This window comes from Filicampus tigris, chromosome 7 (genome assembly GCF_054856515.1).
Source record: "Filicampus tigris isolate MCC_2025a chromosome 7, RoL_Ftig_1.0, whole genome shotgun sequence".
Lineage (NCBI taxonomy): Eukaryota > Metazoa > Chordata > Actinopteri > Syngnathiformes > Syngnathidae > Filicampus > Filicampus tigris.
In genome coordinates this window covers 19,410,880-19,432,616 of record NC_141223.1, presented here as the reverse complement: position 1 = coordinate 19,432,616, position 21,737 = coordinate 19,410,880, and the positions used below count along the sequence as shown (strand labels likewise).

Here is a 21,737-nt window from a genome sequence, read left to right as displayed (position 1 = left end):
ATCTGGGGGATGTAAGGTGATGTACAGTATTAACCGTTGTTAAGTCCTTCACTTCACAGTCCCGTCTTTGCTATTTCAGTTTGGTGACAGAAGAACAGAATCTTTGGACATTTGCCAGATTTGACTGATGCTGACAACCCAAGTGAGGAAAATCAGTATAGAAAATTGATGGACTGATATGGAGAGCAATGCAAGAATTTCAAACTATACACAACATTTGTGAGCTTTAGTGGCCTGGCCTCTGTCCCGGAACCTTCTTTGCTTTGCTTTGTCCCACCTTGAGAGCATGCTAGCTGCTTGGCGGTTGGAAGAATACCTTTCCGTATCGGGTGACCCATCGTCCAAGGGCCTTTGCTCCTCGCCGAGCTCACATTGAGAGGAGTGCTCCAGGCGGCTGCTCGTATCCCGTGTCACAAAAGCACCTTTCTGTGCAGAGAAGGAGGCCACAGCACAGTGGTTCTGTTTGGGTCCGATCCAGCCTCTATCCTCGTTGGATTTCAGACCTCCCCCTTGTTCTTCCAGCAGACAGCCTCATTGGTGGGCTTGTTCTCTTCTTGCTGAGATCAGATGGACCCAGAGCACCCAGGGATGCCTCAAAGTCACCGTCCAGAGAATAAATGACCATACCACTTATGCATAACTTGGTGAGTCTTTCTTTTACTACACTCATCTATTAAACCTCGGTATATTGGGTGGGTTTTACTCTTGGCAATCATTTTGAATGCCGGTAAAAAAACAACAGCATTGGTGATTCATTGTGTGCTGCACTCTGAGAGATTCGGAAGCAGGATCAGACCGCATTGAGAGACTCTTCAATGCTCTTTGCTGTTCTAATGGTGATCCATTCTCAGATCTCGCTCAAACATGAGGCTCATCTCCAGTCAGTGGACTCTTCTAGCCGTCATCATGGTGACACTCGGTGCGATGCCCTGCGTTGAGGCCAAGACTACACCCAAACCCAAGTACCAGTATACCAAGAAACCCTTCTCTCAAGTCACAGTGCACAACCCTGGGGCCCTTGGGACACCGAAGCCCAAGACAGGCAACATCCTTGCGGAGCCTAAGCCACTGCCCACCTACGCCAGTCATGCTTTCCCTCAGGACCACACAGTGAACACGGAGCCCCCCAGCGTAGGCCCCGACAACTATACTCTGGATTACAACGAGTGCTACTTCAACTTCTGTGAGTGCTGCCCACCTGAGAGAGGACCCCAAGGGCCAAAGGGAGACAATGGCCTGACAGGTAATGAGAAGCAAAAACTATTCTATTGAGCTACTTTGTTTTTCAGTTTCTTCTGAATTCTAAACTTGTCATATTTAGGGCCACCGGGGGAAAGAGGCTTTACCGGATCAGCTGGCTCCCCTGGACCACCGGGAACGAGTGGTTTTAAGGGGGTCAAAGGAGACAAAGGTATTCCATTCCAATTTCTAAAAACTTTGTAACCAGCATGCACATCCACATGCTGCAGATCACCAGAGTTGTTTGGATTCTTCTTCCACGTCATCTAACAGCTTACTTGGTGGTAGGCAGAATTCATGGCCCTCAATCATAACTGCCCCATTGACCAATCACGGTAGAAATTCAAATGGCAAAATTGGGTCAACAGTGCAAGTGAATGTTGAACAGGTTGGAAGCTTTGATAGGACTAAATGTAACAGTCCTATAATTGTTGTGGAGGTCGTACGTGGAGGAAAGGAGCAATTTTGTTACCATTGGAAGTCTTGAATCTGATCAAATGGCCATATGGCATATATGAGGTCCCTCAAGGGTCGGTTCTTGGACCCTTGTTCAGCATGCACAATATATGCTATGTTTAGGTCAGATTCTTCAGAAATTTAATGTTGACTATCATGGCTATGCAGATGATGCATCTTTCAGTGTTCCCATATGACTTCAGTTAAATCGAGGTTTTGTGTCTCCGTCTACAACAAATAACTTTATGAACCAAAGATTTTTCCTTCAGTTAAACCATAACAAAACTAAGGTACTGATAATTGTTCTTGGCAATCAAGAAAAGAGGACTGCTGTTTAAAACACTTGAAGTCACTGTCTTTTAAAAACAAAAATCAAATCTGAAACCTTGGTGTGCTGATGGACTAAATCTGTATTTCAGCATTCATATCAAATCAATCACAAAAGCAGCCTTCTAGCAGCTGAAAAACATATTCAGAGTGAAGGGTTTCAGGTTCCAAGCAGACCTTTAGAAGCTCATCCATGCTTTCATCTCCAGGAGACTTGACAATTGTAACGGTCTTCTGGCTGGACTCCCCCAAACACCATTAAACAGCTTCAGCTCATTCAGAATGGTGTAGCTCGGGTTTTGATCAGAACAAGGAGATCAGAGCATATTATTCCAGTTCTTAAGTCTTTTCACAGTCACCTATAGAATAGACTTTAACGTTATGCAACTGGTATGTCTGGTGAGGTCTGCAGAGCCCAGAGTATAAAGCAAACATGGTGAAGCAGCAATTAGTCGTTATGCTGCTCACAAATGGGATAAGCTACCAAAAGAAGTGAAGTCAACCCTGTGTGACTGTTTTTAAGTCCAGGATAAAAACTTTTTTCCCTCATGCTTACAATTGAGCTCTTAAAAATTTTTTTAAATGTTTTTAATATACCTTTTTTTTTTTTTGCACTGTATGCTATTTTAGTAATTTGATCAATATGCCTTTTATTTCTGTACTTTGTTTTAAAAAATCTCTAGTTCTTTCTTTGTATGTGTTTTTAACTGTGCATTTAATCATGTCACATCAGTTAAGCAGCAAAATGCACTCGTTTTTAGCCATTTCTGGGGACGGCCATTTTGTCTTCTGTCGACTGAAAATGACATCACAACGACCAATTACGGCTGACCTGTTTTCTGAATCTGAGCTGAGTTGTGATGACATTTTCAGTCGACAGAAGACAAAATGGCCGCCCCCAGAGATGGCTAAAAACGAGTGGATTAACTCTTATTCCACAAACGTAATATTTATCAGAATAGAAGAGATTCTTGAAAAAAATATGTTTGGGTTGACTTCCTCTTTAAATGCTAAAGTGGAAGGAAAAAGACAAGGACCATCTGCTTGTTCTGCACAAACTGCGGAATCACCACCAACTCTATTAAAAGTGCCTTAGTAATGTTTGCTCATTTCAATGTTTCTTCTTCTTTCTATATTTCTGTTTACTAGGGGATAAGGCTGAAAGGGGAAACACTGGCCCAAGTGGATACCCAGGAGTTCCGGGGAAACCAGGGCAGAAAGGTACAGAATTTTGACAGTCCCAAATGAGTGGTAGCACCATGCTCTAGTGGTCAAAAGTCTTCCACATAGTTCCGACCTATATGATGAATGGACAGTTTTGAATGAATGTCTTTACTTTGCAGGTGACGTTGGCCTAAAAGGAGCGAAAGGCGAGGTGGGCATGCAAGGCGTCAAAGGTGACGGCGGTCAAAAAGGCCAACCTGGACAGAATGGGACCGCTGGTGAAAAAGGAGAACCGGGCAAAGAGGGGCCACCTGGACCTCCTGGAGTGATTCTTGGTCCTAAAGGAGATAAGGGCGATAAGGGGGAGTGCGGCACATTTGGGGAGAGGGGGCCAAAAGGCGATCGCGGAGACACTGGCTCTCCGGGAATCCCGGGAGCGATGGGAATCCCAGGAATCAACGGCAAGCACGGGGCTCCGGGTCCCATCGGCGTCCGTGGGGATCCTGGCCCTCCTGGAGCGCAGGGAGAACCTGGGGTGAGAGGGGCACAAGGTCCGCAAGGTGTTAGAGGGGTGCAGGGACCAAAAGGGGATAGAGGTTACCACGGGATGAGAGGGGAGCGGGGAATGCGTGGCTTCAAAGGAGCGAAGGGTTCAGGCGTTCCTCAGAAACGCTCGGCCTTCAGTGTCGGCATCTCGCCGAGAAGATCCTTCCCACCGTCTGGCTTCCCCGTTCGCTTTGACAAAGTGTTCTACAATGAAGAGAACCACTTCAACGTCACCAGCAACAGCTTCGTGTGTGTCCACGCCGGTGTGTACGTCTTCTCCTTCCACATCACCGTACGGAATCAACCCCTGCGCGCCACACTGGTGGTGAACGGCTCGCGACGGGTGAGGACGAGGGACTCGCTGTACGGCCAAGACATCGACCAGGCGTCCACTCTTGTGGTGCTGCGCTTGGCGCCGGGCGATCAGGTGTGGATGGAGACCCTCAGAGACTGGAACGGGGTGTACGCCAGTAGTGAGGATGACAGCATCTTCTCTGGATTTCTACTTTACTCAACCTGATGGTGAACATACCTTGTGATCTAGCGGGGTGGCGGTGGACTGTGTACTCATGACCACTCTGAAGCTGTACTGTACTTTGTGGTGTAAGTAGTGTTGCAATTCATGGACTATTTAGATCATTGTTATCTATGTACAAATCTATTTTGTCTCATGCCTTTCAATAAATATTCTTTTTTTTTTTTTTTAAAGTCCAACAAAAGACTGATGATGATCATAATACTGCAAGATCTCAACAAACCATACCTTGGGCACTTTGTCGACGGTACACGTAATGAGATATTCACACCTGCCCTTTTAATGATTGGTTGTACAGTTGTTCACATAGCTCCTGAGGGACTGTTATTTACTAGTTAGATACATTTTTGGGATATAAAAAAAGTCTGCACACACACAAACAGTTGGGTTAAAAATAGCACAATTTTGGGTAAACAATGGACCAAATTGGGTCAATTTGAACGACCTTGCGTTGTTTTGTACAAAACATCCCAATTTTGGGGTTGTTTTTGCAGAACAGAAAGTTGGGTCAAATTGACCCAAGTAGTGGCTCGGTCCTTTTTTGACCCCAAATTATGTTATTTTTAACCCAACTGTTTTTAGAGTGCCCCGATGTTTAAATACAGGTGTTTGTCATATAAAAATGAAATGAGACCAAGAGAAATCATTTCAAAACATTAACCATTAATGTGAACTGTAACCTATACAATCCAATAGAAAAAAATAGACAACAACAGCTGAATGTTATTTCAAGCTACTCTGATAGTTTTTCAAGTGGTGGCGGGTGTGTGCTGACTCCTCCCATTATACATTTGAAAGGGATTGGTTAATTCTGAACACTGCAACATACCCAGTTAACCCCATTATCTCAATTATTTTTTGTTACCATCTCGAAAAGATTATTTTTTCTCAGGTGACTTGTGCAGGTTATAGGTCACATTAGTGGTGGAGGAAAAGTATTACATTTTTTTTATATTGGTCTCTGTGAGTTACAGAGTTGGGCATTTTACTGCAGTTTAATGTAATTCATTACATTAATGATACTGTAAGATAACTGCTATGAATACCCTCGGAAATTTGTGGATGTATGGTATTTATTGACGGGGTAAGGATTCAAATAAACACAGTAAAAGTTATATATATATATATACTATATATATAGTACATACAGTATATCCATCCATCCATTATATAAAACACAAATTGATTGATATTGTGTAATTTTTGTCGTGTTTTACACACTTTGGATACACTTTAGATACACTAATACGTACAAGTGAAAAAAGGATTCATTTATTCCCACTCATAGCAACACACCGTATTTCCTATAAAGGGCCGAGACTTTTCTTTGCTCAACCGCTAAGCGTATTATATGTTTATGCATACAGTAATATATCCATATATATTACCAGTTCATTACCAGGCACAGCAACAATTAGAGACTATTATTTGATGAATTATATATTTTATTACTCTGGTCAGTTCATCCTATAATGAAATAATAGCATACTGTATATCGCTGGCGTTGGGCTAAAACCTTGTACCTCGAAGATCACTTTTCAGGAAACCCCAAAAATGGCAGGTTTGTTCAACCATTAGCATTGCATCGTAAAATAGATGCTGACCAATAGTATATATTTTTGAAAAAATATGAAATTCACCAAAATGTGACTTATTAGGTTTTGGCCCGACGCCAGAGATATGTAAAATGAGGATGTGTCTTAAAACAAATCTCTAATTTGAAGAATCGGAGGCATCGTCTTCAGCCAACCTGTGGCATATTACGACTTTCATGTCCTTGTCACTCTTCAAATGCTTCGGCTTCACTCCACTTGCATAGGCCAAGCTGTCGCACCTTTGCCTTGCAGCTGTACAGGCCTGGTCTCCGTTTGACCAGTGCAAAGTCCTTGGAAGTGGCTGTCCCCAACCGCCTGTCATCCAGGTAGAAGTAGTAGTGTATGGGAGGCGCCGGAGTACGGGCGTTGTACTGGAGACGGCAAGTGAGCTTCATCAGATCCACCTGCAGCAGGTCGTTTTCTGTGACCACCTCGAGCACAGGCTGCGTAAGAACATCTGAGGGAAAACAAGCATTACAAGAAACCGAAATAAGATCAGAACACTGATGTACAGTACATTATATCAGTTTGTTGTACGAAGTAATACAGATTCATTTATTACTTGTGTTTGTGAAAAAAAATACATAGGAAGAGGACTTTGAAAAAAAATAATCGCATATTAAATTGTAATCACAATACTGGGGGGAGTCCTTTTGCCCTATTGTGGTTGTACTTTTCCAATATTGTAGCTAAAATGTGGCCTTTGGTTGTACAGTGGTTCACATAGCTTGTATTGGATGCGGTTTGGTGTAATGTTATGGCCAATGACTAGACAAAAACAGCACGTAAACTCACCTACGATATTGACTTGAACATCAGTTGAAATCACTGAATGAGTTTGTCGGTAATCGTCCCAAGAAGCCCTGCAGGTGTACAGTCCTTGGTCCTTCATGCTCAGGGGGCTCAAGCTCAACTTTGGGTTGAAGCCCCTTTGCCTCAGGACTTCCACACCATCTTTGTACAAAATCACCTCGTGAGGTCGTGGGTGGCCGCGCACGCGACAGGTCATGTTCAAAGTCTCTCCGACAAGGCCAGGAAGCTGCGGGACCTGGAGGATGGCCCAACCTCCTGAAAAGAGCATAGCGAAAGATGGAGCCAACTGAGATTACATAACATGCGAACCGGTAGTTACTGATGGCATTCAAGCAGCATTGTGGAGCAGCAAGAGTCTTTAGAGACTTGTTTCATCTGTCTGACAACAGAGTTACCTTACTCCAGCCAAGAGGTTACAAAAATATGACTGCGGATGATTCTTACCATCCACATTTATTTCCACAGGCGGGCTTTTTTGCGTATATATGTTTCCCACAGCCGTGTCCCTGACTCCTTGGCATTGAAATGCTCCGCTGTCGCCAAGAAAGCCCTTCAGAGTCAACATTTCTGCATGGTGCTCAAGTTGCGTCGATCCTTTGAACCACAAATAATTCCAGATAGACTTGCGGCCATCGGGAATGCTGCATCTGAGCTGGATGCGTTCTCCAGAGAAGACCCGGGAATGACCTGACACCAACTCTGCTAGTGCTCCATAGGAGGTCTCTACACAAGGGAAAAAAAATTGTGAAAAATAATGCACTGACCACCGTCATGTTCAAAGAGAATTCAAATGGTTTCATACCCACGGGGACTATGAGTTGTGGTAGTGTGGAAAGAACTGAAATAGAAAAGACACTTAAGAAATATATATATACATTTTATATTTTTATATATATTAAAAAAAAATAATAATTATATATATATATATATATATATACATATATATATAAATATATATATATATATATATATATATACATACATATATACATACATATATACACACACACACACATGTACATAAAGACACACATTATTGCTATAATTTGTCTTAGAATTGGTAAGCACTTACCAAGAAAGGATATCGTTGCAATCATTGCGACTATTGGTCATTTTCTTGACGGAGCCAACCTTTATTCAAAAAAGACAGGGAACTGAAAACATATCTATTTTTAACTCTTAACCCAGAACACAGGAATTCCTCTTTTCTCTTGTTTCATTTCTCTTTTAATCTCTAAGGAATGCAATTATGGAACTTCAAAGGGATTCCTCTTCCTTCATAGGGTACTAGAATACATTTGGAAAATTGCGGTAGTCCAACCATTTACTGCCAGCGACGTATGGAATCATCATGTACGTTTTTCATCGGGTAGGCGTGGAAAATGGTCTCACTGTGTTCTTTGAAATTCAGGTTTTTAATACCTTTAGGTGGTGTTGTTGCATCGCTTTGGATTCAAGATCAGCACAGCTTTGGAGTAAGAGAAATGTCAACGCGTTGGAAGTCTGACAAGTTTAAGCACCTTAAACACAAGAGTATGTATTGTATAAACAGAGACTGTGTTGCTTTAAGTAAAATGTGTGTTGCGATCGTAAGAAAAGGTGACGCAGTTCATGATGTGAATTACGAAGTCAGGGGTCGGTCATGGAGCTTTTCAGGTAATAAAGCGGCAATCTGTAAATACACGATTTTGCCATCAAGAGCCCTTTTCTCAGTCTTGTTTTGTTGTTTTCTAGTTTGGAGTGTCACAAAAGCAACAAAAACAACAACAAAAAAACACTGGCACCAAAGTCACTGAGCCGCTTTACATGTTCCTTTTCACAAAAAGCTCGTTTTCTCTGCTTTTTGGGTCAGAAACTGGTGTTTAGGGTGAAACCAACCCATGCTCAACTGTGGATTACAAAAGAACGCAAGAAGCCGGTGACATTTTTTAGCTGAGAGAATAGAGTCTATTCTTGGCACATTTAGTGCATACATCATCAACAATTATTTTTTAAAGGAACACACGTTCCCGTTCTTAGAAATCAGAATTCCAAAGACCCAATAGCAGTGTGACATTTCAAACTAATTCTCAACATCTACCAGTGACTTGTTTTAACTTCCCAATATAGTAGATAGGTGTAGAAATAGTATGAAACAGTTCTATTTGAGCTTGCACAATCATGGCTACTTGTGTGAAAGTACAACATAAGCAAAGAATCGACATGGGCGTTCTCTCAGCTTTTATTAGTCATCACGCACGCACGCACACACAGCGATGCAAATAAAACAGCTTTTACCAATAAGTTATGTTTAAATAAGGACAGTATTGACTTATCTCCTATATGATACAATAACAAACCTATAAGGATGTTTTAAACCTCTCAGTACACTCACTGGCCACAACATTAAAAATCCACCTTTGCAAAAATATAATACTCCACTGAAAAATACTAATCACAATAATGACTAATATATGAGTGTTCATCTAAAGTGAGCATTATCATTTTTGAAAAGGTTGTTTTGGGATTCAGTTCTGATTTTGAAACTCAATAGATTGTGCACTTAATGTTGTGGCCTGTGTGTGTAATCCCAACCCAGCTTCTACAGTGCTTTAACTTACTCCAGATAACTGAGTTTGAAAGATTGCTCTGAAAACAAGAAAAAAAAATACACCATATGTGGATACAAAGTAGTCATAATAAATTTGATTAAAATCTAAATATTAAACATGTCCAAATGGATGGTGCCGCTACAGGGCACACCTGAAAATAGTGTCAACACTATCCTTCATCATATCATCTTTAAAATCATAAAAGTGCTTCCAAGAGAGCATCTCTTTTCGTTTTGTTGAAATTGCTAGAGCGCATGCCGATAAGGGCTCGGTTACCAGTGGGTTGCGACTTGCGACACTTGCCACTTCATCGGAAAATATAAGCACCGAATGCGCCAGTGGAGGATTTTCGAGGGTTGCTCGACCTGAATGTAAAAACATCTCCATGCAACACACATGCACTCAAATGCACACGTGTGCAAATGATTATCTTGTTCTCAGAATTTGTCTTTTAACAACAAGCACAGTGGAACCTCCGAATTTGAACGGAACTGTATCCATCTAGGGTTGATTTGGGGCGAAAAGGTGGGGTACGCCCTGGAGTGGTCGAACACCGAAACCACGAGCCGAGATTCAAACCCAGAACCTAAGTGGAAGATGTACCAAAACTTTTGAGATCTGTTATAATACATGATAAAGTGTTTGGTCTCATGTTAGTTAGCGATGACCTCTAGTAGCCAGCCGGTTGACTGAGCAGAAAGTTTACTTGTTTAATTTGGGGAAATTTCTACTTCCTGATACAAACTGACTTTGTTTAAAAAAAAAAAAAAAGAGGAAGAAAAAAAGAAAAAGACAAATTCAAGTCCATCTGTTTGACACTGAGCAGCGAGTGAAGACGTAGACCGATGTGTTAGTTTTCACATGCTAGCTAGTGTTTGATCTATGCTATATTTTCATATTCCGAATCCGGAAAATGTTGGTTTCAGAGTTGACTAAATCGCAAGTTGGCTGAATGTTTCGGACGAGAAAGCGGTCGACCTTTTGAGGTTCCACAGCACTAACAACTACAGTGATGACATACTTGGGTGGTGTGTGGCAGTAGAGCTGCTAGACTGATGCATGATGGGAGATTTGAGCCAAAAACACCCATCTAACATGACTGTCGGGATACTAGAGCGACAGTTTAGACATTTTGTAAAATATACTAATCATAAAAAGTTACGTGGGCTTTCAGTGACATTTCAGGATGGACCAAAAATGCACTATAACAACAAGTGGACTTAATTTGGCCTTTGTCTAAACTTTTGCATGCATATGTCCAACTGTGAAATGTTTTACTATCAGGGTTATTAATAGTTTTGGATTATTTATTTAAATTTTTTTTTTTTTTTTTAAATTCAGTTAGTTTTATTTTGCTTTTAGACCGTGTTTGTTTAGAGTTTGGGGGTTACGGTTTGTTTTTATTTTTTCAAAAATGCTTCCTTTTAGTTGATCTTTTATTAGTTTTCGCATTAGATTTAGTTTTTTAAAAGTACACTACAATATCCAAACAATTGTTCAACCTTATTTCTTCTGTACAGTCATACAATAATAGTGAAAAGAAATATAAAAACTAAAATAAATTATGAAAGCTCATCACGTACAAAATTAAATATTAAAACGGACCATTTTTGCTATGATTGTAGTTAGGTTTATAATTATAAAATGTAATTTCTATTTTTTTTTTAACTCTCGTTTTTATTTTGTTAATGAAAATGTTTTCAATTTTAGTTTCAGTTCCTTCGTCAGGTTTTGTAAACTGTAAAAAACTTGTTCAGCACTTCTTTGCACAACTTGCTGTTCTCTAACGCTTTCCGTGACTCTCCCAGATTCTGGTGCAACCAACTGATGGCACTGACACTTTAAGCTCATTGGCCAGCTCTCTCCGAGAATATCTTGTGTGAAACAACGCAACAGCGAGGTACTGTTGATCAGCGGTAAAGCGTCGTCTTAGTCTCACAATGCCAAAAATCGAACAGCGTGAGGACGACTGTTTACATTCAACTTAAACCAGGGCCATTCATGAAACAAACATCTAATGTGCATTTTGCAGTTCAGCACAACATTAACAGTTGGAGATGTGCATTCAAAAGTTCAGACCAAGGCCAAATTCAGTTCATCTGTAAAGGTTATGGTGTAATTTTAGGTTCATCCTGGAATTTCACCTGAAAAGCCTAAAATCCCGAACTTTAAGAGAGTAGTGTCCATCCTTACCTGCACTGCTGGCAGTGTAGTGGCCAGGGCTTGCCCTGCGATTGACTGGCAGCCAATTCATGGCGTGCTTCTAGTCATATTCGCACCTCCAATCTCGACCATGACAGTCTCTGCCACAGAGCGAATAATAGTAAGTGTGACCCAATCATGATGTGTTATTCTTAACGCGCATCAAAAGGAAATTTCGGGCTTTCTAATTTGGATGGATGGAAGAGTGGCGTCGTTCCTCCAGCATCAACCGGCAAACACTTGCGGCGTCAGCGGCGGCGGCAGGTGCTCGTTCTCAACATTATCAGAGTCGATAGCTGAGGAGGCCGCTGAGGAGGCCGCCGGCGCGCCCGTCGCCGCGCTGCCGCTGGTGGCGACGGGGGAAGGATTCCGCGCCTCGAAAGTGTCCAGGACGCTCTGCACATTCTGCTCCACTTCGTCCGTCCAGTCGATGAGGTCGCTCTCCAGCTGCCGCGCTCGCTCCATGACGAGCTCCTGCCGCTCGCCCAGGCCCGTCAGTAGGTCCAGGCGCTTGTGCACCTGGCTGAGTGCGGCACCGCCCGCCGAGGGCCGGTTGGGGGACGCCTGGCCCCCCGTCATGTAACGGTCAAACTCTTCGGAGGTCATGTTGAGCGATTTGCCGTCCAGTTTCTCGATGAAGGCCAAAGCGCAACACTGAGGAGAGATCGAGGACACGCTCGTGAAGGCAACGTTCGCCATTTGCTTACACCCACGCAGCACGCAAGTTTGATTCGCTGATTCGGTTCAGGGCAATGACACTAATCCACTCGAGCCTCCCCAAAAATTCTCTCAGGTGTTTTTAATAAGAAAAATAACCCTAAAAATATTGTACTTTATAAAAAAAATACAGCAATAATTGAATTGACAATTAAACGGTTTGTGCATTATGATTAATTCAGCTTGCAGCTCTTTCAAGTGTGTGCGCCTCGGCCGCCAGGGGGCAGTATAATATATAAATAGATTTTAAAGGATTGTCACAATGGTCCAGTAGGATGCATTAATTCAACTGCTGCTTGATGTGAAATGAGCTGATTTGTGTTCACTGCACGTATAAAGCACTCGTATCTCAAATTTTGTTTGCAAAATTACAGGTTGCAATATTTTGTGTATAATTGAAGGCTAATCACAAATCCTTTATTTTATTTTCCAAAGAAAATATAGCAACATTATTGCATTGCTGTGACTGATTCAAGCATAAAGGGTATTTTTTTTAAGAATAGCGAAGGTCTTCATTTTGGAAAAATCCTGTATAGAGCACAAAGCCAAAAGCAAAAAGCTTGCCAACAAGTGACGGTCGTCTTCAAAGGATGAGTGTTTTTTTTTTTAATTACCATGCTATTGTTTTAGTCAACTTCATTTCACAGTGGTTAACCCCACTATACATTTGTATGACAGTTGTGAATATCTATTACGTAACTTAAGGGCAACCCATAAATGTAACTTTTGAATTGCTTGTCGGATTCAACATTAGTATATGTGGCAGTTTATGGAGGTATACAGTTGCTCACTTTTCTTCCTTGGAGTATTCTGACTAAAGTCTCCTTTAAATACAACGAGTACAGCTAATAAAGTTTTTGGGGTGGAAAGACTTTGAAATATAGTTAATTTACTCTTGGAGGTCACATAATGGATTGTATTCAAATTTAAAGGTTCCATAGTACTACATTTTGTCGTCCATTTTTGTGTGAGTGTGATGTAAGGAATGGCTTTCCTAACCAGATTCGTGAAGTAGTAGCCATCCTCCCCGGTCATGAGCCTGCTGGGGTTGCAGAAGCGAGTGATGTACTGGATGTTGGACTGAAGCCGCGGAGGGTTGGCCTTGAGCACGATGTAGATGAGCGTAGGCAGGAAGTCGTCCGCCGAGGCCGCCTCCTTCTTGCTGATGCGGATGGCGTTGAAGATGTGCTTGCTGCAGCGCGTGATGCACGCCAGCTTGTCCTTGGGCACGCGCTTGGAATCGATTTCGATCACGTCTGCCGAGAGGCGGATGTTAGTTGAGGCCACGGCGAAGTGGGTGGTCATCAGTTTACGACGGCATTCCGTTCACATAGTATCCTGAATTTCTACAGAAGTCAGAAAGCGCTCTAGGCTATCACTAATCTACGCTTAACCAGTAGACAAGTCAGAATTACAGTTAATATTTGTATGAAAAATACTTCTGGGCCATAAGTATATCTATGTACACTAGTAAGTAGGGCTGGCAAGATTAGTTGCCTAATCACGAGGTCGCCGACTATTTTAATAGTCGACACATCGTTTATTAATACATTTTATTATTTGAGGCTGTGTTTATTCGCTCAAAAATCGCTTTATGTGAGTATGTCATCTTCAGTTGCATTTCAAAGTAGTTTGCTGCATGCCGGCTATATCCTGGCAACGTCATTGAAATGGAAGACCCCCTGTAGTATCTCTACATGGGCATGAGACTGACCTGTGATGGCTTTAACCACACTGTCGGAAGCCTCGGGGATCTCCTCGTCCACGGGAACACCCAGCATCTCAGTGGTGACCCAGTGCAAGGCTCTGTGAATAAGAAGTCACAGACACTACCGTGTAAAACACCAGGATGGTGGCCCCAAGTGGACAAAAATCCTACCTGCAGCTCACGTGCACATTATGCAAAAAATGGTCTTCTTGTTCAAGAAGGTAAAATCTATTTTTATGTGAATACTTGATTAATCAATGGGATAGGTAAGGAGTATCCCACTCAATTGATTGTGTTTACTGTTTTAGTTACTAATTTATTGTTTTAGCTGGCTTTGTTTTGATGTGTCTGATTTTTACTTTATGTACAGCACTTTGTATTCAGCTATAGTTGTTTTTAAAGTGCTTTATAAATAAAGTTGAGTTGAGATCGCTTCAGTGCTTATGAAGCGCAGTCCGCGTCTACATAGTGTCATGACACATGAAAAGCTTAAGTGATAAAGCCACAGATTTGTTTGCAATTGTTGGAATCTAATTTATGACATACTGACTTATGCTCACGCCACAATTGTTTGGTAGAATTTTTTGACAACTCATTCACTGCCAGACACTTTCAGACGCTCTTTTACCTTAATGTTAGAAAAAAAATGAAAAAAATATAAATTAGTTCCTGGGACTGAATGGCTGGACTGTGAAAAGACAAATACATTTGTCAATGGCAGTGAATGAGTTAGAAGTCTTCAAGTCAAAGTAGGGGTGGGTGATATGACAATATTGGATCGTTAAGCGGTTTAACGTGTTCACGATCTCATAAAGCCGAAAGATCGTTTGATCGCCTACATGGCACATTTTAAACAGTTTAGCTCTATGGGGGCGAAAAAGCGACTGACGGTATGCCCGACCAACCAATCACAGCAAGCACAGTGCACCGTACGTGACACTCCCCGCCTCCCTGTTTGTTTGTACAGCGGGGAGCTATAGCAGAAAGTCACCACGAAGCAGAGTTGGTCCCGAAAAGAAACTCCACATCCACAGCGTCGATTTAGTTAGGCTTTTCCTCGGCGGAGAAAGCGCAAACCAGTTGTTTGCAAAGTTTGCAGAGACTCTGTTCGGACGTCAACGCCGACAGCCAGAGCAAACGGTGATCAGATCATTGGTAGCCGGAGGCAGCCGCTAGCTCCAAGCTAACACAACGCACGGTAACACAGCCATTTAACAAGAGCGCTCCATGTGAAAAAACAAGCAAGCAGTGTAAAGAAGTAACTGAGGCAGTGACTTATTATCTTGCTGAAGACATGATTCCCATTAAAACAGTAGAAAACGAAGGGTTTAAAAGACTCTTCAAAGTACTAGACCCGCGTTAGGAGCTGTGGTTCTTTGTTTACATTATGTTACCTTTTACGTTTGCATTCACTGCACATTTTGATAAAAATTGGCACTATTCAAATTAAAACCTGTTCAGAAAGCTTAGCTGACTTTTTTTTTCTTTTCGAGTTTTATACACATTTTAGATAGGCTTTATATGTTTAACATGTGGAATATGGTCAGAAAGTGTGCAAAATTAGTCTTAAAAAAACGATGTAAAAAAAGAATCATGATAAAATCGTGATTTTATTTGGAAAAAATCGTGATCTGATATTTTTGCCAAAAAAGCCCATCCCTAAGTCAAAGTTGATATTAATTCATGATTCGTTTGCTTTTATTGTAGTGGAAGCTTAAAGAGACACTTGATTGGGCTGAACATCAACACTTATATAGTAGGTCTGTATGAAAAAATTATGTCAGCACTAAAATTCACCCACCTAAAAGAATCTGTAGTGATTTATGGGCTTTTTTGTGATAACATGACGTCGGAGCGTTTTTGCAGCGGAGTGACGATGTAAATCTCCGGTTACGATTGTTCACAGCCAAACACGGATCCGGAGATATCCGCAAATCCCCTCTTTGACCGCAATTTTCAGAAACCTTCATTTTTAATGAAAAAAAAACCTCCGGGTATGTGTGGATGACACGGCAAAGTGTAAGCAAAATATCTCCCATTTGCAAAATACCCGGCTACGTGTATACAAGGCCTCAATTATCAAAGTTCACCCAAAGTTCATGTGCATAATGTGACTCTTACAATTTTGTACATTTCGACCAGTTATAATCACAGTTTGAATTAGGGCTGCGTCTTCCATGCACAAACCTGATCCTCTTCTGAACTGCCAGGTCTTTCTTCTCATCGTCGGACGTTTCAGGACAGAAAACCTCCTTGTACAGACGCGTCGTCATGTATCTCTCCACTTCATCCATGATACCTTCGACGTACTCGGAGGAGCCTAAGAGCAAAAACATCAACATGAGAACAGCACATGTGAAACACAAGCATTTCCGTACCTTTGAACTGCGTGTGAAGGCGTTCTGACAGACTCTGGTAGAAATCTTGGACGCATTCAGACATGTCCTCAGCACCCATGTCCTAAACACAAGAGAGACAAAATGGCAAACAACTCCATAATGTTCTGATAAGCCTTACAAACATGACTTTGCGGTATCTGGCAAAGAGGGTACTGGAGCTCACCCGCTTGTAGGCCATGCTCTCAGTGAAAGCGCGGCACTGTTTGAAGATTTGCCGGCCATATTTCAGAGGCTTGAGGAAATCGATGAAGTCTCTTGTTGCACGGTCGGTGTCCGCCGAGGACGGTCGGCTCGCTGTGGAGCAGGAGCTCGTACTGGACTGAGCTTCCAAAGGAGCGGTGGCATCTAGGGGGAAAAACACATTTCATGTTTCTAAGTCACCTTTGAGCTTGTGTGAAATACCGAATATTTCATTACAGTGAACTCCCACCATTTGCAGTTCATCTTTCCCACATTATATTGCCGATTTTTATCTAGATTTTTAGCTAGAAAATAAGAACATGCAGCCATGAGTCACGTTTATCTCCATATGTGTAAAGTGCGGTCAAATAAACGCATATTCTAATCACAAACATAAATCTATAAACAGATAAACACAAATATTCACCTTGTTGCCACTTTCAACCGGGCTAAGTATATTTGAATTGTGAATATTGTCGTCTGATGAAAAATCGGTTTTACCTCTTCAGAATCGTTACTGTCAATTCCTTATCTAATTAGCCGTTAACCCCTTCCGTATTCCTTCAAAGTAAGACTTTCGCCTAAAAGGAAGTCAAAAACAAAGGTCCGATATTACTGAATATTTGACAAATAAACCCTATTGTCCTTTACACTAAATAAATGAATTACATAAATAAATACTAACTTTCATCTTCTGTTTTAATTCTTCTCAGTAAGTCAGAGCGTTCCATCACTGGTGAGCTATTTTTAGAACAAACTTATAGTACCCGCCGGCACCATGATTTGAGGACGATGCACATTAACTGACATAACAAAAAGACATCTGTGTAAGTAGTCTGGACCTTCCCCCGTGTGCGTAACTGCTCACCCCTCCTCTCTGGAGGAAAATAAAAAGCCGCTGGCCTTTCATCATTAACTTCAAAGAGGTATCTAGTTCTCTGTATTTGCACATTTACAGCAATTAAATTCAAACATGCATTTAGAAACACATGTCTGAATCTCTGAAAGGTGCTATATGTTCAAATGTGTATAAAGTGTGTGGAAGGGTAAAATAAAAAATAAAAAACGATTTTGCATATGATCTCACTGCAGTGCAGACTTTTACCGCGGTGTGCATGTAACGTTTCCACCGCAAATAAATGGGGGTTCACTCTACTGAGCATATTTGACTCTCATACAAATCAGATTCATCAGTTGAAAGGCCTACCTTTCTTTGGTGGTGTTTTGCTGGATGGAGTGAAAAACTTGGTGACAGTGTAGACCTTGCTCGACTTTTCCTTCGTCTTCCGTTCCTCAAACTTGCTGAAAGGTGTGACAGCGGGTTGCGACTGGGCCTTCTGATGTCTGCTTGCATAGGCTTCCTCTTCCTCTCTCTGCAGCCTGTGGTAGACAAGAGACAAGCCTGAAGCACCATGTTGGCATGTTGATGAGCCATCAGCAGAACAGAAGTACAGTATTGGACTACTCAATATAGTATTCGTTGAATGTTGTTGGCCTGTCAACGCCTCTCTTCAATATAAGGCTGTCACTATTAATTACAGTTCTTTTAGAATCGATTGTGCTATTGAGTATTCTGTCAATTAAGCGGATAAATATTTACAGTATTTTGCAAGATAGTTTGTTGCAAAAACATTTTTTCTGATTACTGCTTATTATCAAATGTTCATTGTTGTTTATTTGGTATTGTTTAATGATTAAACAAAACCAAATAAGCAACGATTAAGAAATATTACAATAACAGGAGTGATGTTACTAGTATGATATACATGCCTGAGGTTGTTTCAGGTTCAACTACATGTTAAAGAGGAAGTCTACGCGAACATTATGCTCTACGCAAGCCCACTAGTTGAAACAGGGCATTCTAATAAATATTGCGTTTGTGGAATAAGTGTTAATCTACTCGTTTTTAGCCATCCCTGGGGGCGGCCATTTTGTCTTCTGTCGACTGAAAATGACATCACAACTGCTCACAACGACCAATCACGGCTCAGATTCAGAAAACAGGTCAGCCGTGATTGGTCGTTGTGAGCAGTTGTGATGTCATTTTCAGTCGACAGAAGATAAAATGGCCGCCCCCAGAGATGGCAAAAAACGAGTGCATTTTGCTGCTTAACTTAGATTCCACAAATGCAAAATTAATCAGAATGCCGTGTTTCAACTAGTGGGCCTGCTGGGAACATATTCTTGAAAAAAAATATGTTTGGGTTGACTTCCGCTTTAATTACAGGCTATCAATAGTAGAGCTGCAACGTACCTTTTTTGAGTAGACTGACTATTTTCCCCCCATATTTTGATTATGATTGAGTTCCTGGTTGGGTTCATAACATGTCATGTTAACTTAATTAATTTAATGACCGATTTGTTGTTGATTAATTATGATCCCCCTACTCTAATGCATCTCAACGACTACTTCCACACCAAAACTCGGGCTACAGCTGTCCAATATAGCCAATCTATGCAAGAACTAATGAAGCCCGCTCGGTTTAAGAAGCGGAAGGTCTTCTGAGACAACCGGAACAGTCAATATACAATGCGCTGAAGATAGAATGAGGTGGATGAATGAGAATATTCACAGGCATCCATTGTAAGGAGTCCCTCAACTAACACAGTCTCACAACTCCAACAGTAGACGTTGCAAACAAACCTCTCAGCTAAAGCCCAGTCGTCCTGGATCTGTTTTTGCTTATCTCGCTGGTTTTCCTCTCGCCAGCATTTAGAGCACAGACCCTGCCAAGTTGTGTTGCCATAAAAACCACATCCTTTGGGACAAAGCAGCTCGGACTGGTCCAGATGGATCCGACGACGTTCAGACCGCTGGGCCATCATCTTTTAAAGAAAACTGCCCAGGGAACAGGAGACGGAGAGCACAATGAACATTCAGATATATGAACTGCCTAACTGTGAGTAGCGTTTAGTCGTTTCTGAATGTAATTTTTTAATCTTCTTGCTAATGGCTAACGTCCACGCTGCGTCACGCTAAGTTTTAAATTGACAACCCGTTAGATTTCACGGTCGGCTACGTATTCAGTCATTCATTGCTGTTGCGGAGAAGTGTATATGCAGACTGCAAAATTTTTGCTTCGCGCCGAGTACGATCATGTAACTGGCTAATATGTGGCTGGCTAGCTACGGAAGCTTCTTACAAAGCTACCCCTGAACAACGAGTAAGAATGTCATAAAAAAAGATGACGTATGGTTTCTGCCGACGTACAGTATCATTCGCAGGACGGGCAAAGCTGTCACACAACGTCGCTACTGCTCCAGGCTGTTGTAATGTGGAGTATTTACATTAGCATAACGGATAGTTCCGTCACACGAATAGAGTCGGCCATTTTGTCGTTTGGCCGGTGACGGTGTAGTTCTTCTTCTTTCTTCCTATAGCACATAAAGAAGTACAATGGTGTATCGCCACCTAGTAGATTGACGGTGCAACAGTTTTGAAAACGTGGCGCGAACTGGTTTTACGTTAACAATATTTTGATGTACACTATCGAGATTAAAAAAAACAACTCGCGATTAAATTTACTTTCATGCTGAATGTAGATGTGGGTGCCCTGCGCTTGTTTATCCATAGTGAGCCGGGCACATATCATCGTTAAACTTTATTTATTTAACCTTTATTTATCCATGCAGCTAAGGCAACGGAATAGATTATTTTTTGCAATATCGACCTGGCTGCAGACAGCAGAGTAAAACAAGGCAAAATAAAAGCTAATTCAAACTAAATCATAGCTACAACAGACTGTACAATTTGATGTACACAGACATATATTTTATTTATACAAAACATAAAACAAAATCAATACAATATAGTATTAATCTAGCCATACAATCATAAATATAGTTATGGTTATAACCAGAGGAAAAAAAGCAAACAAACCAAACAAAATGCACGATCCTTTGGCTGTAACCCAGCTATCATAAGTCAGTCATAAAGGCCTTCTTATTCTTATTCTTATTAACTTAACGCCAAGTCGTAGTTGCATTGAAAAATTAACACATCTAGCTCATAAATATAAAATTTTGTAACATTGCAATGTCATATATTTAGGACCATAAACTGAGGAAGCCCCTGTTTGAATAAACAAACATGAAATAATAAATTAACTGTATACTGTATAGCAAAATCTAATAGAAATTGATGCATGGTTTATTATTCCCTAATAGGAATCATCGTGTTGTGGCATCTATCGTGTAGATATCGTGCTGGGTGAGTTCATGTGTTGTCTATTTTGTCATGTTTTGGCTCCTATGTCGTATGTCGGAGCGCGTGTGTGAGTAAGTGTTTGATGGGTGTTGGATGTGTGCCGCCGTTGTAAGGCTTGACTTCGATTTACGTTTTCTCCGAAGTTTGCAGAGGTGGGCTTTCCGTCTGACCGACGGACCGGTCTGTCTGTCCGTCGCTGACGGACGCCCGACGTTAGACGACGGAAAACTTAAAAAAAGAAAAAAAGCATGTACTAAGCACAGGCGTAAGTGGATTTTTTAATTTATTAATTACATTTAAACCAATTTCAGGATAAAAATGAAAACTTTAAAATAGTTATTAACCAGCATTCCGTCGTCCTCAATCCGCTGCCGGGCTTGCAGCACACATTTTCCTCTCACAGAATACAGCTTGGGATAGTTACTATTCATTTTACGTTTTAAAGTTAAATTTGTCATGTAAGAATTATTTAGAAGGGTGGAAACTACGTCGGGGGGTTCGCAACAGCTAATAGAGGCGTAAATCCCTCTGAAATAAAACATAAAAATAAATGTAATATGAAATAAAAAAAGGAAAAATAATAATAATAAAGGCAAACTCCATTTCATGGTTTTCACCTTTCGTGGGGGGGGGGGGGGGGCGATTATGGTCCCCATTAACCGCGATAACCGTGTTTATTCTTGTAGCATTGCACTCGATCAACCATCCATTATCCTCACAAGGGTCGCGGGGAGTGCTGGAGCCTATCCCAGCTGTCTTCGGGCAGTAGGCGGGGGACGCGCCGAATTGGTTGCCAGCCAATCGCAGGGCACACAGAGACAAACAAACATCCGCACTCACAATCACACCTACGGGCAAATTAGAGTGTCAAATCAACTTAGCATACATGTTTTTGGAATGTGGGAGGAAACCCGAGTACCCGTAGAAAACCCACGCAGGCATGGGGAGAACATGCAAACTCCACACAGGGAGGCCGGAGCCGGGATTGAACCCACGACCTCTGAACTGTGAGGAGGACGTGCTAACCAGTCGACCACGTGCCGCCAAAAATGATCATA

At 41.5% G+C, this 21,737-nt stretch overlaps 3 protein-coding genes across 4 annotated transcripts; 1 reads left to right on the top strand and 2 right to left on the bottom strand.

Annotated features, from left to right (window-relative positions):
* Positions 1-864: 864 nt before the first annotated feature.
* otol1b (otolin 1b) lies at positions 865-4,252 on the top strand. Its single transcript, XM_086036197.1, has 5 exons — positions 865-999; positions 1,033-1,243; positions 1,322-1,411; positions 3,172-3,243; positions 3,366-4,252. Exons 1-5 carry the CDS (start codon positions 865-867, stop codon positions 4,250-4,252), a joined length of 1,395 nt encoding a protein of 464 aa, XP_085892323.1.
* Positions 4,253-5,328: 1,076 nt separating this feature from the next.
* On the bottom strand, positions 5,329-11,605 carry LOC147145082 (high affinity immunoglobulin gamma Fc receptor I-like). 2 transcript variants are annotated; one of them, XM_086035250.1, is made up of 6 exons: positions 11,460-11,605; positions 7,748-7,806; positions 7,478-7,513; positions 7,120-7,398; positions 6,658-6,930; positions 5,329-6,319 (listed from the first exon to the last, which is right to left on the bottom strand). In XM_086035250.1, the coding sequence occupies exons 2-6, from the start codon at positions 7,770-7,772 to the stop codon at positions 6,048-6,050; spliced, it is 885 nt and encodes a 294-aa protein (XP_085891376.1). In that variant the 5' UTR covers positions 7,773-7,806; positions 11,460-11,605; the 3' UTR covers positions 5,329-6,047. The 2 variants fall into 2 exon arrangements, with proteins under 2 accessions (XP_085891376.1, XP_085891375.1); XM_086035249.1 differs by having other exon boundaries at positions 7,482-7,513.
* On the bottom strand, positions 8,879-19,849 carry LOC147145081 (rab5 GDP/GTP exchange factor-like). Its single transcript, XM_086035247.1, has 9 exons — positions 19,684-19,849; positions 19,117-19,311; positions 17,680-17,852; positions 16,456-16,637; positions 16,272-16,353; positions 16,081-16,213; positions 13,900-13,991; positions 13,185-13,441; positions 8,879-12,122 (listed from the first exon to the last, which is right to left on the bottom strand). The coding sequence occupies exons 2-9, from the start codon at positions 19,296-19,298 to the stop codon at positions 11,694-11,696; spliced, it is 1,530 nt and encodes a 509-aa protein (XP_085891373.1). The 5' UTR covers positions 19,299-19,311; positions 19,684-19,849; the 3' UTR covers positions 8,879-11,693.
* Between the last annotated feature and the right edge of the window lie 1,888 nt (positions 19,850-21,737).

Excerpts from the sequence above, each read along its gene's own strand:
- LOC147145082 (XM_086035249.1), bottom strand. The coding sequence starts at position 7,788 with ATGACCAATAGTCGCAATGATTGCAACGATATCCTTTCTTG. Across the intron at positions 7,399-7,481 it reads TACCACAACTCATAGTCCCC|AGACCTCCTATGGAGCACTA; the intron begins GTGGGTATGAAA and ends TCCCTTGTGTAG. Across the intron at positions 6,931-7,119 it reads TGTGGAAATAAATGTGGATG|GAGGTTGGGCCATCCTCCAG; the intron begins GTAAGAATCATC and ends TGCTCTTTTCAG.
- otol1b (XM_086036197.1), top strand. The coding sequence starts at position 865 with ATGAGGCTCATCTCCAGTCAGTGGACTCTTCTAGCCGTCATCATGGTG. Across the intron at positions 1,412-3,171 it reads GGGGGTCAAAGGAGACAAAG|GGGATAAGGCTGAAAGGGGA; the intron begins GTATTCCATTCC and ends TCTGTTTACTAG. Across the intron at positions 3,244-3,365 it reads GGGGAAACCAGGGCAGAAAG|GTGACGTTGGCCTAAAAGGA; the intron begins GTACAGAATTTT and ends TTTACTTTGCAG.
- LOC147145081 (XM_086035247.1), bottom strand. The coding sequence starts at position 19,298 with ATGATGGCCCAGCGGTCTGAACGTCGTCGGATCCATCTGGACCAGTCC. Across the intron at positions 16,214-16,271 it reads CCTTCACACGCAGTTCAAAG|GCTCCTCCGAGTACGTCGAA; the intron begins GTACGGAAATGC and ends TTTTGCTCTTAG. Across the intron at positions 12,123-13,184 it reads GCTACTACTTCACGAATCTG|TGTTGCGCTTTGGCCTTCAT; the intron begins GTTAGGAAAGCC and ends ATCTCTCCTCAG.